Genomic DNA, 19,336 nt, shown 5'->3' on the forward strand with positions numbered 1-19,336 from the left:
TTTTACTAAATATACTACAAATTTCACCTTATATTTGTTCTACACGCAAGGCATACTTTTGCCTGGCTTGAAAGTATTCCTAATCCGCAGCAAGGGATGAAATTCATGATCGTTGATCCTTGGAATGACCATACAAGGTTTTGAATTGTTTTCACATTTTAACAATTATTTTTACATAAAGATATTTTTATAAGTGACCTTGAACAATACTAACTCAAAGGCACATTTGCAACTATTTTCAAGCGAAACGCAACAAAGTATTATTCAATCATGGAGTCATATGACCAAGCTAAATCAATTATTTCAACTACAATTTTGCTGATCAACATGCCGCACAGAGCACAACATTTTTTTTCAACATGAAATACAAATTTGACTAAGTATCCAGTCACATTACATTTTCTCTAGTTCTCTAGTGCGTAAAGCATCTTTTTGCTTGGCTTAAAAAGTTTCCTACAACAAACGGTTGAATGCATTAGATCTGACCACAATGAAGACTGGAGAAACAAGAATATAAGTGCTGGAAAAGAGGCAAATATAGAAACGAAACCGGGAACAAGATCTGAGGCATAGTGATGATAAGTAATGAAGAAGGCACTTGCAAATGCTACCATCATGCTTGTTATTGAGCAGAACAAAGCCACCAATCCACATATGAGTTTCAGGGGCAATGATTTGTAGAAGTCATTCTCGGCATAACGCGAAAGAAGAATGGACAAGAATATTAATATTGAAGCTGCTGAAGAGATAAATGCAGTTGCATCTGAGATTGTAAACACCGAGAACCATGATGTTTTGCCCAAGTAGTTTGGCTTCCCCCCTTTATCATCAACACCACCTGGCACGGTTATTGCAGCAGCAAACACCCCTGTTGCAATGACGGTTGCAATCAGCATACAATTCTCAGCTGTACTTTTCATCCAAGATTCTGCATCTTTTCGCAACTCCTTATGTTCCTCTGAAAATAATTCACTAGCAGTTTTACCAGCGGAGTTTTTATAGTTTATGAACGATGGTGGTATTATCTTCTTCACTTCCTGATGTTGCATGAAATAGACATTAACATCGTCAATTTTTGTTAAATACTCTGATTATGTATGATGCGATGCAAGGAAATTTATTATCATATTCATCATTGGAACGATTATAGTTTTAAATTGCGGATGCAATCACAGATGCGGTTACTACTTCATCATTGGAAATTTATGATCATATTCATCAATTTAAAACAAGATTTATGCTAAGAAATCAATACTATAGCAGTCAATTTCAGTCAACAGTATAAAAAGTGTTGGCTGCAATGCTGGTTGTGGTAGTGTTGCCTCCTAAGACCTTCTTTAAAAACAATAATGATACCAATACTGGACATGCAAATCTTTAATTTACACGTACCTTGAACCATACTAACTCAAGGCACATTTGGAATGCTGCTCCAGATACTAATTCAAGTTGTCTTTGTGGTGGTGCTCTTTTTGCAGCCAAATGTAACAAAGTATTACTTTCTGTGTCTATCATAGTCACTATAACATCCTTCACAAACCCTATCTCATGTATGAGATTGAAGATGCTTGCCTGGCGATGCATCACAGCTTTGTGAATTATGGTTTGGCCTGTATTCTCATCCATTGTCCATATCAAGTCTGGATAAGCACTAAGAATCTCTGATAAGAACCCAAAATTACCAACTTCTACTGCAGCAAATAACAGTTGAAAAAGGACCTTTGGCGTTTCAAATATCTCTCGCATTGAGGACTCCTCTTTAAGAATTTTGCTCCAAAGCTTCTTAACCAGTTGAAAAACCACCTGCTGCTTCATTCCTGTGTAATACAAAGTTTTATTATTTGAAATGAAAAGAATCTGCAAAAGAACTCTAGAATATATGGTGGAAACTCAATACCACCTGCTGTCTTGATGCTAAAATTAGCAGTTGAAAATTATTAAATGATTTGACTATGTTTGATTAAATTATTATCTAACGACCTCTAATTATCAACATCGTACCAAGATAATTGTAATGTCTTCACCAGAATATATATGTATAACAAGTTTAATTATCTGTGTCATGCACGTGATAAGATTGAAATTATAATTTTAAATTATATTTTTAAAATTAATTTGAATTATAATAATTTGATTAATAACAAAAATATGTTATGCATTGTTTGATTTTTTTAATCTAGTGTTAATTGGATTAACTCTAAAATAGTTATTAATTTGTTTTAATAATTTACTTTCTTCAATAAATCAGACATATATACTGAATGTAATCATAAATACAATATAGTAATAGTCAAATCCACCAACAAATATATTGGCTATTATCACAATATAAAACAAATTAAATATAAAGGCTATTAGCACTTATCTGTCTTTGATTCGTACAAGGGTTTACTTATCAAATAAACTTAAAATATGAACAAAAAATATTTATAAAATGGACCTAGTATTACTTAAAAGAATCATGACAAATAATCAACTTACCTTATTATTCATGAGAATCACTTTTATATAAGTCGTCTTATTCTTGTTAAATTTGGATGGGACTTTTCATTTTCAAACTTTTTCATTACATAATCTATATATATATATATATATATATATATATATATATATAATAATTAATAAATATTTTCAATAGAGATAGTTATTACAATTAGGTGAGGGTTCAAAACTTATACAATTAAAAGCATCTAGCTAACCTTACTTTTAGTCGTTGTATGTCGAACATTGATTTCCCCATCACATTCAAAAATGAATAAAGATTTAGTGTGTAAAATTGTTAAAAAATTGTTGCTATTTGAACAAATTGCTATTTAAATCTTATTTTTAGGCAATGTAAATTTCTGAAATAAACAAATAAAATTTTGCACTTTACCAGGATTAATCTTGATTATGGAGCTTTGATGTTGTGGACTTTGGCAACAAGAATCCAAATGGCTTTTAGACAAGAGATGCAAAGCTGTCTCACCATTCTCATCCCTCATAGAAGCTAAATATGGCCGATCTGTGGCCAATTTTAAGGCTAAACCTGCAAAATATTAATGTCAGAAGTTCAAAATATTCGGAAAAGTAAAAATAATTTTGATTAAGAGAAAAGGACAAATAGGTTCTTAACTTTTTGGCACATAAATATTTACATCTTCAAAAATTTGAAAATACATTTAAGTCCTTAACCTTCTCAAAATCTAGATATATCAATTTCTGAACCTAATTTGTCTCATTTTAAAAATTTTTCCACATGTGCATCTGTATATCGGCCAGGTTAGTACAACAAAAGTCATACTAGATTTTTTTATTGGGTCTGACAGACTTAAGTGAACAGAGGGATCGATGTGTCCAAATTTTAAAAATGTTCAAATCTTCAAAAAATTTAAATGTCTATAAACCAAAAGATCAATTACTTATTTATCCTTTTTTCTTTAATTAATTTACAATATAAAATGTTATAAAAACTGGCATTTGAATTCTCATAAAAAACTTTAATACTAGTCAACAAGTAAAGTTATGAGATAAATTCAATAAAATTTTATTCTCTTAACTGTTTTTTTATTGAATTATAAAAAAGAGAAAGAACATAATTAAAAATACGAGATAGGAAATTATAGAGTCTTATCAACTCTTCTAAGTTTTGGACATAAGAAGTTTGTCAAGTTCAAAGTGAATAAAGTCCAATCAACAAATATGGACGAGGTCGACACCTACTCGACCTTATAGAGGTCGGACGCAATGATGTTAACCTAACTCTATTCGTTTAAATCAATAACTAACTCCTACAATCTCTATTATTCATCTATAAAAGAGATCTCAACAAGTTCTCTACCAAAAAAGGAATAACCAACCCACCACCAAAGATGGGACTACTCAAAAAGTAATTATTGACTCTACATCTACAATTATAAATATTCCGTCACTCTCAGATATACTTTGAACTCAATCTACTAAAAATCCACTAACATCCTTACTAACTTAAGCATTAGAATTCCTTATAAGTACCACTCTCATCTTCTTACGAAAAATTCGGACAGCGACACCTTGATACCATTAAACATCAAATACTGTCCCAAAAAAATTTAAATTTCATGTTCAATCCCAAAGTAACTCAATTTCAAGTAACCCTTAGAACAGTCTCTATTTTAAGCAAATGTTGGTATGCTCTTCCTTTTTTTTCCCTTATATAGTGCTGTTTTTTAATTAAAATATTTTACTCCCATGCTCTAATTATTCTTATCAATTAATCATTTACCCTGTTTATGACCTATCACACAGTTCCTTGTCTCATCATTTTTCTAAAATAATTAAAAAGCAAAAGGAGACAATGATGAGTCCATTTGCTTTTTTTTTATGTTTCATTTTTTTGCATTATTTTTTTCAAGATATTCAACAAATTATTTTATTAAATTTATAAGTCACGTACATATACATTTTTAGGCTTTATTTAATTAGAATGAAGAGAATAAAAAAAGAAAAAAATGAGTTGAATGTACTTTTATTTTTCCTGAATATTTGAGTGAAAGAAAATTAAGAAGGAAAAAAATAATATACAATGTTATGAAAGAATAATTTTACCTTTATATATTATAAAATATATTAAAAATGAGAGAATATTATTAGAGTATTAATAGATGACACATTTTTTTTATTTTTTATATAATATTAAAAAGAAAAAAATTTTAGTATATTCGACCTACTTATTTACACATTTAACCTTTTTTAAAATATTTTTTTGACCAAACAATGAAAACTAAAACAGTTATGCAATTTTTTTCCTTTGCTCTCATTTTTCATTTTTTTTCCTCAAACAAATAATACACCCTTAATTTTTTTTTTTAAATTATTAACATATAATTGTGTATTTAATATTTGAAAAGTAGATTGACAAAAGTTATAAAGAAAAATGTTTGCTTTTACTTTACATTTAAATTAATACTAACTTTCTATTTTTATATACTAAAAATATTCATCCTTAACATTATGCATTGATAAATGACTAATATTTATAAAAAAAAAGTATACGAAAACCAATTTTAGTGTTTAGAATATAGAGTTAAAAATTTATAATTTAAAGTTTAAATAAAATTCAAAATCAATAAAATAATTTTTAAAAAATTAACTAATAAATAAAATTTATCTGATACTCATGTTCTTTGTTAAGTCGATTATTGCAAATTCTTTGGTATTGTTTCCCTTTAATTCCTATGATCAATATTTGTCTTAAATTTTTTAACCATATCCATATTCGTTATTAATAGTAGAAAAGATAATATTAGGGAGACCCAAAAAAAAAAAAGAAAAAAAAATTACATACCGTAGAGACCAGTGTTGATACAAGTGAAGAACAATCGTTTCAACTCATCATCATAATAATGTCCGAATTCGGTATTTTCATATAGATGCGAAGCCACGTCACATCTTCCTTGCAATGCTGCAAATTGAACAGGAGGGTAGGTTCCATTTTTACCCCTAACCTGTACAACTGTTGGATTCTTATCTTTCATCAAGTCAAGAACTTGCATGTTCCCAGCTGCAGCAGCAAGGCAAAATGCAGTGTTTCCATTCTCATCTATCGATAATAAGTCCTCTGGACTCAATTCCCCCATCAATTGTTTCACAAAGTGAACATGTTTTGCACCCCCACGTACACTTGCTGCTATATGTAACAGTGTAGTCGATCCTTTTGCTATGGCTGCATTCCTCAACCTTCGATCTTTAACTATGATAGCCTTGGCCTTTTTCCAATTGCCTTGTAGTGCATGCTTGTAAAGGGGCACACAGTTGTTGAGATAATAGCCCATTGCATCTCCTGAAACATAAACAATCATATCATGCGTTGAAGGTGGATCTTGATGTGCAAAGATCTATCGTTCTTAATATAAATAAACAGGTTGGTTTGCACTCAACTTGTTTCCTCGAAGAAAACACCGCCAGGACGCCAAATAGGTGGTAGGTCTGAATTGGTAGTTGAGGGATGTGATTCAGGAGTTGATGAGTTGTACACATCATTATTTCCATGACTGTAAAAGTTAACAAATATAATTTGCACATCAGGTAATAATACATATACATGAAGAATATATCATTATTTTAATGTACTAATTTATTCCATCAAATATTGAAAGAAATGAAAAGTGATTTTTTTGGTCATTAACATTAACTTGGTGTTCATATATATATAATAATCGATATCACGTAAAATTACTCAATTGACTTACAATAGCAAATTATAACTAATTATACTCTATTTATCTAATTTAACAAACAGTAAGTTAAAATTTATCACTAACCAAAAGGGTTTTATCCTCTAATATTCTTTTTCAAGATAAAAAGTAAATGTTTCTAACTCCCATCTTGAACAACAAACTCATGGAATTTTATTTTTGGTAGGAACTTTATTAATATGTCTGTTAATTGATGTTGTGTCCTCATATAAACTAGCTTTATTATATTGTCCCTTTTTGTTCCTTTTGCCTAGCAAAGTGACAATCCACCTACTCTATGTGCTTTGTGCACTCATGAAAGGTGGGGTTAAATGTAATATGAATTGCTGCCTAACTGTCATAGTACACTGTTGAAGGCCTATGTTTATGTGAAAGTCTTTGAGAAGTCCTCTCATCTAAGTTACTTCAATAGCTATCGCTGCTAATTCTCTATATTCTGATTCTACTGAGAATCTCGAAAATGTACTTTGCTTGACAAACTTTCAAGACACTAAAGAGTTTCCAAAAAACACACAATAACCTGTAATTGACCTCTTAGTATCCACACGTGAAGTCTAATCAGCATTAGCATAAGCTCTTAACAACAAAAGGGATGATGCTACAAAGTACAGACCCTATCTTAGTGTGTCTTTGAGGTAATGTAAGAGATAATGTGCTGCTTGAAGATGAGGTACTCGAGGCTTGGATACGAATTGGCTAAGATTATTTACAGCATATGTGATGTCTGGTCGAGATAATGTTAGATACAACAGCCTTCCAATCAACCTTCTATATTAAATAACACACCGGCAATAACTCGCCCTCCTCACTGTTGAGTTTCACAGCAGGGTCGAACTTTGACTAGTTTGGAGGCCAAGGTGCCAGTGTCTTCAAGGAGGGAAAGTGTGTATTTCTGTTGGGAGAAAAAGATACCTTCCTTTGAGTGTGCAATCTCAAGGCCAAGGAAGTACTTTAGTAGTCCCATATCCTTCAACTTAAATTTACCTTGATTTGAAGCTTTCTTTTCTTCAAGATACTTGCAATGGGACCAGCAAGTATAATGTCATCAACGTATACTAATAGAATAACAAAAATAGGTCCCAAAACCCTTGGTGAAAAGGGAATGATTATATTGCGACTGTGTGAAGCTTGCAGAAATAAGTGCAGTAGAAAAAGTGGTGAACCATTGTCGGGAGGTTTGCCTTAATCCATATATTGACTTGTTCAGCCTACAAACAAGGAATTCCTCCTTCGTGGCACACCCCAAAGGTACATCCATGTATATTTCTTCATCAAGATCCCCATTTAAAAATACATTGTTGATATCCAATTAGAATAGGTGCCAATGGTTCATGACAGCAACAGCTAAGAGTACTCTGATAGAGGGAACTTTGGCAACAGGAAAAAAGGTCTCAATGAAATCTTGGCCAGCTTGTTGAGTGTAATCCTTTACAACTAGTCACACCTTATACTTATCTACTGAGCCATCAGCTAGATACTTAACTTTATAGACCCATCGACACCCAATTGTGTATTTGTTTGGTGGAAAGGGTACCAAATTCCATGTTTTATTAGCCTCCATAGCATCCAACTCAGCTTTCAAAGCCTTTTGTCATTCAGGAACAGGTACTGCTTGGTGGTAGAACTTAGGCTCAAAAATAGAATTCACATTCATTACGTAACTTCTGTAATTGACAATCAATTTTTTATAAATGCAGTTATTGGATATTGAGTAGTAGAGAAAATTACATGATTGCAATGTTATTGTTGCAGGTAAGAAGGTGCTTTATATGGTCTAGTTGATCTTCTAGACACAAAGGGTGGACTAGGTTCATGCTGAGCTAATGGAGAATGCTCGATCTACAGGTATCAGTTAAACCTGAGGGATATCAACAATTAGTGGAGGAGTGTATGATGCGATGTTGCTGTCAGACAGAGGCTTTGTCAAAACAAGGTCAAAGAATGGGTCAATTGAAGCAAAAATTTGTTCATCAGAAGAAATGGGAAATATATTTTCATGATAGACCTCTTTTGTAGGTCGTAAACCTTATAGTCTTTGTAGTAAGGAGGATAACCCAAAAACACACCGGCAGTTGCTCTAGAACTAAACTTGTGTCTGCCAGGTTGAAGTGTAGATGCAAAGCAAAGACAACCAAATACCCTTAGCCTTGTGTAGTATGGTGGTGTAGAATAAAGTCTCTCAAATGGAGATTTAAACTCCAAATTTTTGGCAGGTGTTCAATTGATGAGATAGATTACAGTAGATACACATTCTATCCATAAGAAAAGAGGGACACGAGATTGAAAATACAAGGCCCTTGCCACATTCAACAAGTGTTGATGTTTTCTTTTAAGATAGAATTCTGTTGTAGAGTCTCAATACAGGAAAATTGATGAAAAGTACCTTTGAAAAATAGAAAATCAGTTAATGCAAGTTCTCTAGCATTAGCAGATCTCAAACATTTAACGATAATGGAAAATTGTGTTTCAACCATCTCAAAAAATTGTTGCAACTTTGTTGTGGCCTCGGACTTAGAATGGAGAAAAGAGAGCCATGTGAACCTACTATGATCATCCATAATGGTAATTAAATATCTAAATCCTGCATAAGAAATTGTCTGAAAAGGACCCACACATCACAATGCACTATATCAAATGGTTTAGTTGCAAAATAATTGTTAGAAATATAAGGCAATTTACTTTGCTTAGACAAAGGACAAATGGAGCAGTTATGTACTTGCATCAAAGAAGAAGACTTACAAGAAACTTTAGATTTATTTATTAGGGTAAAATATATTTTTTATCCTTGAAGTTTGACAAAAGTTTCAAAAATACTCTTAAATTTTATTTTGTTTCAATTTTGTCTCAGAAGTTTTTTATTTGCATCAAAAATACCCCTAACGGATAATTTTTCAAAAAATTTAACACCAATTTAACAACAATTTCATAAGAACAACCCTCAACACAAGTAAATTAAGCATAATTTTCATATATTATTGTTAGATTGGTCTTAAATATTTTGAAAATTGAGCTGTCGAGGGTATATTTGATACAAATAAAAAACTTCTGGGACAAAATTGAAACAAAATAAAATTTAAAAATTTTTTAAAACTTTTGCCAAATTTCAGGGACAAAAAGTATACTTTACCCTATTTATTACAATACCAAGTACATTGGGTGACAAATGACCTAAACAGGAATGCCATATATAAGGTGACACTAGACTACAATGATTGTCAAAAAAAAAATTATGTTGTCATTAGAGGTAACCTACTGAGTAGGATAAAAGACATAAAGTCATTTCTCCAACTCAATCCTCCCAACCATCCTCAGAGACTTCTTGTCCTGGATTAAAGCATAATAAGATGAGAATGTAACATCAAAGCTAAAGGTGTAACTAAAGTACTAATCGACAGTAAATTGAGTGCAAAGCTAGGAATATAAAACACTCTATGAATGCCTAATTGAGGTGTCACTCTTATAGAGCCTATGCCAATAATGGGTATGTGAGAATTATCTGGTAAAGTGATAAAGGAATTCGACACGGGTTTGTAATCATGAAACATGAACAAATGAATGCAAATGTAATTAGATGCTTCAGAATCCAATATCCAACAACCATTAGGCAATTGTAAACTCGTTAGTGCAAAGAGAGTGATACCTATAGTACTAGAAGCATGTGCATCAGTTTGCACAGGGGCAGGAGCATTGACTTGGACAACCGGAGAGGATAAAAGACTTAATAGATGTTGGCACTGTGTCTGCGTCATTGGTGGATCAGAAATTGTTGGTGATAGAAGAGGTGCGTTTGTATTGGTCGAAGCAAGATTTACAATATCTTTAATAGGACCTTTGTTTTTGAATTTTTCATATCCTAGAGGAAAGTCGTGAATACGAAAGCATCGATCAACTGTATGTCTAAGAACCTCGCAATGAGAGCACAAAGGTCTATCACGATCTTTCTTGGTTGATTTTGGCTTAAATTCAGTCTTAGTAGCAAAAGCAAGAGGATTAGAGGCAAGGGATTTGACACAGAGCTCCTTCTGTTTGTCTTCTTGGAGGATTAATGAAAGAACCCGATTAATAGAAGGGAGAGACTCCAGGAGTAACAATTGACCTCGAATTGCAGAGAAGTGTTCATTAAGTCCTATTAAGAACGACATTGTATATTCACTATCATGAAAATCTTGCAAAGGTCGAAGACCACCACAACCGCATTGAACAATAGGACGATATGCACTCAATTCATCGCAAATAGACTTCAATTTGAAAAAGTAAACACTCACCAAGTCAGAGCCTTGAGATAGTGCCATCAGATCACATCAAAGTTGGAAAATTCATGGACCATTACGCGGTTGAAAGCGCTTACGAAGGTCTTGCCAAGCCTCCGAAGCTACTCGCGACCTCATAGCACTACCAACAATATCTTTGGAAAGCGAATTGAAAATCCAAGAGAGTACCATATTGTTGCTGCGTGTCTAGAGAGCAACCTGCAGCCGGACAAGACAATGAACCATCAACAAAGCCAAGTTTGTTCTTAACAAAACGAACGAGCTCCATGGCACAACTCCAAGAATCATAATTATCACTGGTTAGGGGTTGTGAGACAAGAACGAGTCCAGGACCATCAGCTTGATGAAGAAAATAGGGATTCGCGAGATCGTCTATGATAAAAAAGGAATCAGGCTAAAATCGTGGAAGAAAAGTACAAGAGTAAAAAAGGTTTTCCTAAAAATAGAAATTTTTTTGGAAAGTAAAAAGAAAGAAAGAAAGAGAAATAGCGAAAGTGATTATTCATCTGATACCATATTAAAACAAATAAAAAGTAATTTTTTTTTGTCATTAACATTAACTTGGTGTTTATATATATATAATAACCGGTATCACTAGTAACGTTACTCAATTGACTTATAATAGTAAGTCATAATTAATTATACTCTATCTATCTAATGTAACAAACAGTAAACTAAAATTTATCACTAACCAAAAAGACTTTATCCTCTAATATATAACAGTACATCACTAACCAAAAGGGCTTTATCCTCTAATATATAACAGTACATAAATGAATATTAATAAAGTTATATATATGTATGTATTTTATTCAATCTTTTCTTAAATAAAAAGTAAATTATTTTCTATGACATGTTTAATAATTATTGGATAAAATTAATTATATTATCATAGTTAAAAACTCTTAATTTAACTTAAATTTTGACAACTAAATTAATTAAATATAATAAAACTTTTTTTTATAAATTATAAAAATTACAAAAAAGATCTTATTTTATAATTTTTTAATTTTTAAAAATCACACTTATATTAATTAGATTTAACAATACAAAAATAAAAAGACTAAAACGAACAAATAAAAAGGAAAACCAAAAAGTTAAATCATAAATTTAAAATAACAAAAAAGTGAAAAAATGTTAATTGAATAAAGGTAAATTTTATAATTATTAATAGACTTGATATAAAGAATTGTGTGATTTTATATGTATGAACTATGAAGTTCAAGTGATTTTACTATATTAATTAGTTTAGTTGTCAAAATTTAAATTAAATTAAAAGTTAATATTAATTATCTTAATAAAATAATTCATTTCATCCGATAACTATTAGATTTATTATAGAGATAATTAAAAGAGAGTTGGGTAGAATTTTTCATATATATATATATATATATATATATATATATATATATGATTTTGGTCAAAACCTGTTTTCAAGCTCATCCCACATTTCTTTGGCGGTTTTGTACTTTAAGATTCTTTCGTAGGTCTCAAAATTTACAGCACAGCATAACATGTGCTTTGCTCTTGAATCTTGCCCCAAACTATTCATGTCTTCCTCAGCCAACTCATCTTCTGGTTTTTCCACTTCATTTCCATTCACAACTATTTTTGGAATGTTTCGTCCATTTTTAATGATAAACCAAAGTTTGACGTCCACGGCCTGTATAAATATCTTCATATCTTCTTTCCAATCAATGTAATTTGTACCATCGAAAAATGGCGGCTTTAAGATACTTCGTCCTCCAATTGTAATCATCGAATTTGCAGCCATTGAATCTAAAAAATTCTTTTGCTCTTTTTTCTCTTTCTTTAATTTCTTCCTGAAATTGCTAGGGCATGATGTGTTAGTATTATCTAATAAGACTGCGGTTAAAAGAGAGATAGAAACGGAGGAGAAACAGAGACTAGGAATTTATGGAAGCACTCGTACGCAGGATCGAGTATGTTTAGCACAATGGAGATTTTTGCTGAAAAGACTCAAATATTGTACTGAAATTTTATATTTTAAGACTGAAATTTTAGTTCTAATAATTTTTTTATCACTAAATACAATATTAAGTTTTAGTTTTAAATTTTAGTTTCAAAAAATAAATATTATCTAAAAAAATGTTATAAGACTATTATAATTTATTATTTTTTATTATTATTTTTAATTATAAATCTAATTTTTTTAATTTAATAATTTAATAATATACTTTAACATATACTTTTAAATATTAATGACTAATTAATAATAAAAAATAATAAATTTTAATAATTCTCTAGTAATTTTTTATTAACTAAGACTGAAAGAGAAACTACCGTAAAAAATGTCCAATAATCCGTTATAAACTTGCTTATGTTATAAAAAGTTAGCGCAAGCAAGTTACATTTAAAATATACAAAAGTATATATCTAAGCACCTGCAGGCTTGCAGGCATGTTTCAAAAGCATAATAACTTGGACTAATAAAAAATTAAGAATAGCGGGAGAGAGAGAACCCCGGGGGAGTGGGGGGGCACTGGAACGTGGTGAAGGGAAAAAGAATTCCAATAATATAACATTAGGATTGTGCTAGTATAGCTTATTATTTTTATTATTATTTGATCCGTTTGTTGTTACCCAGTTACAAAATCTCCTTAAATCGGCTTATTTAACAAAACCAAACTTCATCATTTAATTCTAAAAAAATAAAAATTCACGTACAGTTCATATAAAATTGTTAATTTAAAATTATTAAATAATTTAATATATTTAATTAAATTATTATTAATAATTTTAAATTATCAATTTTAACATAAAAATAAATGTATCTAAATCCTCACCTTTCAAAAAGGCACTTGCCCAGTTGTCTGTACGGTTATCAAGAATTGTGCACTTCACTCACAAGATAACTCCTCCGGATAGTTACCAAAAGAATACGAGGAGAACCCAATAGGCCAAGGGCAAGTCAAACCTAATAACCTCTGTATACACAGTAAAATCCTACGGGATAAAGATACAAATTCATTCTAAATACATATTATACTCATCTCAATACTCTTTTTTATTTGAACGTTACAAATAATTTTATAAGTGTTCACCACTACGATTTTTTTTTTTTAAATCAACGTATACCTCATCCATGTAAAAACGAATTCAACTTAAACGAATAAATTATACCTCAATTAAAACTTATTACGCAAGAACATTATTCTTTATAAAAAGATAATACTATATTTATTTTCATTTCGGTGTTTATGTAAACAAATTTTCTTAGTTTATGTATCAACAATTAAAAAAAAAATTCACAACTTTTTTCCCATCCCATTTTCTCTATCACTTGTTTTTTCTTTGTTGTTTTTCTTAGTTCCATATATTATAGCAATTTTTTTAAATAAATAATTTAATTATTTTAATTATTGAAATATGTGTTGATTTTTAAAATTGTGATGATTTTAAATAGACAATTTTAAATTACGTGATACATCCAGTAATCAATTAATCAGTAAGTTAAAATTTCTATTTCTCTTGTTATTTTGAAATCGTCAATCTTTTTTATTATTTGAAATATTTTATTTTTAAGAGTTTGTTCTAATTTAAATTATTAATATTTTTTATTATTTTAAAATTATATTTTTTTATTTACAAATACACATATTTTTTTATAGTGTAAACGAAATAAATCAATGCGATATAAATTGATAAATATGCTATAAATTACATATTTAGGTGATTAAAATAATTAAATTATTTATTTAAAAAAATCCCCAAATATTATACAACCAAGAAGTAACGAATTTTTATATTCATAATATAAATTTTTTTAATTAATTTTAAAATAACAAAAATATTTGATAACTAAAATAAATTAATCAAAAACAGATAAATATTATTTTATTTAGTATTCATTAACTATTGTGATAATTAATAAATATTAAATAAGACAAGTTCGGACTAATTTTTTGTGCGCCTACCCCCTTATCATTCAAATAATATATAGGTTACCCTCATTAATATTTTACAGAGAGTAAGTTAACTAAGTCTTAATTGTCCTGCAGTAGTAAAGTGGATATAGCATTACTGGGATAAAAAAATCCATCCTAAACTAGAAAAGTTACAATGCATACCTGAAAAATAAAGTTTGAACGGAAATTTCCTCCTATATATATGAGCTATGGTGTTGTCTGCACATTATAGCACCAAAAACACATGCAAGATGAGTATGATGTGAGAAAGAAATAAAAGAAAGAGACAGAAATGACTTTAAATTCAACGAATCAATCGATTGAATATATAGTTCTTGAGTGTAACTCATCAAAAGAAAGAATGGTAGCAGAGAAGGGGTATAGTTCGTAGTACGTTACAGTGTGATGCACTACTTACTTCACAGCGAGAAGAAGAGATCGAAGTTCGTAATTGTTGCTTTAATTTATTTGTTATATTCTTTGCTTGTGTAGCCGCGGCTTTAAGTTGAGATTATTGGAATAATAATCTTTCAAAGTCAGCAGCTGAAACGCACCACACTTAGTTCTTCCTCAATATATATATAATATAGTTATAGCTGAGTTATATATCTTATGTATGTATGTATGTATTGTTTAGTCCTGCTGCGATATATACTCAATATATACTCATATGCCGCCTTTAATTTGTATTGCAAATTTGCAGTGTACTAAGTTCGTAGAAAAAAAAAATAGTAGTCCATGTCCATGTAAAGGGTAAATCACCAACAATATACTCATATTATCTTAATACTGATAAAAACATCTTTAAATTTCGTTATTAATAAAAATATCTTAAAATTATTTAAAATATGATAAAAAATAATTAAAAAATATTATTTTTTTATAAATACTAAATACTTTTTGTGTTTGACAAATCACTTCTACATTTTATCTAAAATTTTATAACAATATTTAGATAATTATTTACAAAATATATAAAAAAATGGATAAAAATTTGATCTCTAATTTTTTTATTTTTTGAAAGTATTATTGATTGTTGATAAAAAAAATCATAATATATACGTGTGTGTATATATATATATATATAATATTTAATAAAAAATTATTAAATTTTAAAAATAAAAATATTTGCTTTTTTATTATATTTGTAAAAAATTGTATCAAAATTCAATTTATAAAATATTATTTTAAAAATATATATTTAACGTTAGACATTTTTATTGTATTTTTAAATTTTAAAGATATTTTTATCGATAACAAAATTTAAAAATATTTTTATTGGTGCAAAAATAATTTGAATATATTTTTTGTGGTTTATCTATGTAATCAATACATAAAAATATACAATCCGTAAAAGAGAGAACAATATTCGACTAAATCAATTGTAAGAATAATATTCTTCATCAATGTACTATTAGGTCAAGTCACGTGATCAAGCCTTGCTATGACTAAGGAAAACATGCACACCCCATCGACCAACTCAAAAGTAATATATGTTATGCCAGAAGTCAGGAATGGGAATGGCAAAAATATCCTTATTTGCAGTATGAGGTAAATATTAAATTGATATTCGAAAGATTTTAACGCTGATAAAATGGTATCTAACTTTTGTTATTAACAAAATAGTCTCCGAAAAATTTTAAAATTTGACAAAATCACCCCTAACATGAAAAGATAACGTTATAGTGAACGGAAAGTACTAATGTGGCCGTCAGAAGAGAGCTTCAACGGTGGCAGAGAATTCCGGCAACGTTAAAAAGCACCACCAACTCCTCCTCCTCCTCCTCCTTTCCACCACCAACCCATTCTTCTTCTTCTTCTTCTTCTTCTTCTTCTTCTTCTTCTTCTTCGGCGCCGGCGAGGGAGGACGCACGCGAAGAAAGGACTAAAGAGCTGGTCGAGCTGGCACCTTCTTAACCGCGATGCTGGAGAGTGTGGGCTGCGAGGTAGCAGAGGCGGGAGGCTTCGAGGTCACCGTAGATTCCAGCGATGCTGCACTCTTCACGTGGTTTTTCGTCGTCATCGGAAAAGGAGAAGAGAGACAAGTGTTGGTGCTGTTTAGGCTTGGGGATTGGAGAGTTGTGGTTGTGGGAGCTAGCGGCACGTGTTGTGGTGGTGGCGGTGGGTTTAGGGAGGGTTTTGTTGTAGAAGAGAGGGAAAGAAGATGGTTTGGAGATATAGTTGGTGGTGGTGGAGGTGGCGCGTGGCAGTTGATGCGAGAGGAGAACAGAGATTTGAAAGTGAAGCAGCGGCCATGAGAAAATGTGTCGCCCTCCTCCATTACGCCACAGTGGGTCGTACTCTCTTACGTCGCCGTCGCATGCGTCCTGCCTCTCTCGCCGGCGCCGAGGAAGAAGAAGAATAGGTTGGAGGAGGAGGAGGAAGAGGAGGGATTGGTGGTGGTTTTAATGTCGCCAGAGCTCTCTTCTGACAGCCACATGCATTAGTATTTTCTGTTCACTGTGACATCATCTTTTCATGTTAGGGGTGATTTTGTTAAATTTTAAAATCTTTTGAGGACTATTTGGTCAATAACAAAAATCAGGTACCATTTTATCATCACCAGAATCTTTCGGGTACCGATTTGGTATTTACCTCTTTGCAGTATCTACGGAGATTACCTGTAACAGAAAGATAAATAGAGATCTATTAAATTTTTATGGAAACGGGAACCTACTCCTACAAATAAATAGAGATTGAGTGAATATTGAGATATCCGCTTCATGGGGACCCGTAAAATTTCTGTGAATAGTGAATTTGTTGAAATAACCCTAATTTTGTCTTAGCCTCCACTAATACCCTAATTCCTACCCACCCCACGCCTGTGTCTCTCGTCACCTTTCTACCTCGCCGACACATACTCAGTTGCCTGGGCACCCTCTCGCCAAAGTGGGTTTCGCCGTCGCTAGTCTTGTTTCAATATACTACAAGAAAAACTCTGGGTACTGTGGAATTTATCTTCGGAACTAGCGTCGACTGGTAGATTCGGATTTAGTATCGAATTTTTCGACGGAAAGGAGAAGTAATTCGTCGCAATCAAAGGTTACTGTCGGATTAGGTTTTCCGTCGCTAACAACAACAGTAACTACTGGCGGGAAAACGAATGCTATGTGGGCCAATGTTACCATCGATTTTAGCGTCGGATTAATCCGATGGTATGAAGGTTTAATGAAACACGCCGTTTAGGTGACGTACCGTCGGATTAATCCGACCGTAAAATTGGGGCTAAAGTCAAACATGAAGCCCTTCTCCCTCACTTGTGCGAGTGCTTTCTCTCTCTACCTTCTTTCTCTCTCTCTCTCTCTCTCTCTCTCTGCCTGCGCTGTCTCCGTAGCTACTATCATCGGATTGGTTTGTTAGTATGGTTATTATAATTTTTTAGATTATTTTGTAAGTTTATCATTCTGTTAGGGTTTTCGTTAAATTAATGGTTAAATTTGTTTAACATTTTCTTAGGAGGAGTTGTGTTAATTTAATGTAAGTAAAAATTAAATAATGTTAGGGTAGGTTAAATAAATGAGATTAAGAATGCTTAAGTTGTCAGAAGATTTTATTTGACACTACAAGAAAATACCCATTCAAGTACACTTAAAAAGTGTAGGCAAAAATAAAAAAAAATGATGCCTTAGACAAAGGTTACGCTTTTTAGGCTTCAGAGATGCTTTTGTGGGGGATGTCTATACCAGCGTTGCCTATTCTCAAAGGCTACGCTTTTCTATATCAAATGCTATGTTCTAGCCTTTGAGAATAGGGTGCACTTTTTAAGTGATGCTGTTCATGACCAAAGCATATGCTTTTCAGCACTAATGGTTACCAGAATTCAAAAGAATAGGCTACACTTTTTAAGGCAACTGCATCACTTTATAAACATAACAAATAGTATACCTATAGGTGCTCTATATAGGTGTAGCCTTTTGTCCCTCATTTTTTTTATATGTATATATAATATTCTAATAATCTTTTTTTCTAAAACCTAATATTTAAGAATATAATTATATATATGATTCTATATTTTTAATTAAATTAGTTAATTATTATAAAATAAAAATAAATACATAATAATACCATACAATAATCTTTAAATAATAAAAATAATCTTTAAACAAAATATATTTATAACGAATAAAAAGTATTAGAATCAACATAATTTTGAGTATTTATACATCTCATACTAAATTAAGTATACCCATATCAAAATATGCATGAGACCACTTAGAGTTTACTACTAATAAATTACAAAAAACTAAAATATTATATCCTACATAAGTATCTCCTAATTACAGTCATTGTTAATCAACCATACATCTTTCAATTTTTAACACTCCATCTTTGCCAATAAACCACCATGATAAACATCTTAATCTTTATTAACATTCACAAAATTATCCTGCATAATTATCTGCATAATTATATAGAAGAATAATTATGATTTGAATAAACTGCAATAAGAAAAAAATAATTAACATCTTAATCTTCTCATTACAAGAAAATCACTCATTCAACTACACTTGAAAAGTCAAATTGCAACTTAAAAAATAACAAAACAAGAAAAATGAATTTACACATGAATTAATAGCTTACCATAATCATAAAGTGAAAAGAATAATGAAAAGTGTGTATTATACCTTGTCATGATACCATTATTTTTGTTTTGAGAAAGTCTTCTTGAAAGTTTCAACTAAAAGTTTTAATATGTTCGTTGCTAGGTAAAATTTTTAGAGATTAGACCATATACAAATATAAAAGATATAACATATTATACATATACCTAATATATTATACATATAAAAAAAAGGGCTAAAGAAACACTAATATATTATTATTTATTTTAAATAGAAATCCTAAAGTATACTTTGGTTTTGGTTTCGCAATTGTGTTCTAAGAATTTAAGTTTATATGATTTTTTAAAAACTGGCAACTG

The 19,336-nt window shown here is 30.7% G+C and overlaps 1 protein-coding gene across 2 annotated transcripts; it reads right to left on the minus strand.

Annotated features, from left to right (window-relative positions):
• Nucleotides 1-235: 235 nt before the first annotated feature.
• LOC107639218 (uncharacterized) lies at nucleotides 236-15,044 on the minus strand. 2 transcript variants are annotated; one of them, XM_088483016.1, is made up of 9 exons: nucleotides 14,834-15,044; nucleotides 14,578-14,634; nucleotides 13,294-13,434; nucleotides 11,914-12,309; nucleotides 5,899-6,011; nucleotides 5,306-5,800; nucleotides 2,876-3,022; nucleotides 1,393-1,817; nucleotides 236-1,037 (listed from the first exon to the last, which is right to left on the minus strand). In XM_088483016.1, exons 4-9 carry the CDS (start codon nucleotides 12,258-12,260, stop codon nucleotides 405-407), a joined length of 2,160 nt encoding a protein of 719 aa, XP_088339142.1. In that variant the 5' UTR covers nucleotides 12,261-12,309; nucleotides 13,294-13,434; nucleotides 14,578-14,634; nucleotides 14,834-15,044; the 3' UTR covers nucleotides 236-404. The 2 variants fall into 2 exon arrangements, with proteins under 2 accessions (XP_088339142.1, XP_016198179.1); XM_016342693.3 differs by having other exon boundaries at nucleotides 2,876-3,028.
• Nucleotides 15,045-19,336: the final 4,292 nt, after the last annotated feature.

The sequence above is a fragment of the Arachis ipaensis genome, chromosome B4 (genome assembly GCF_059453495.1).
Source record: "Arachis ipaensis isolate K30076 ecotype BB chromosome B4, ASM5945349v1, whole genome shotgun sequence".
NCBI lineage: Eukaryota > Viridiplantae > Streptophyta > Magnoliopsida > Fabales > Fabaceae > Arachis > Arachis ipaensis.

Excerpts from the sequence above, each read along its gene's own strand:
- LOC107639218 (XM_016342693.3), bottom strand. The coding sequence starts at position 12,260 with ATGGCTGCAAATTCGATGATTACAATTGGAGGACGAAGTATCTTAAAG. Across the intron at positions 6,012-11,913 it reads TGGGATGAGCTTGAAAACAG|TCATGGAAATAATGATGTGT; the intron begins GTTTTGACCAAA and ends TAACTTTTACAG. Across the intron at positions 1,038-1,392 it reads TTGAGTTAGTATGGTTCAAG|GAAGTGAAGAAGATAATACC; the intron begins GTACGTGTAAAT and ends ATGCAACATCAG.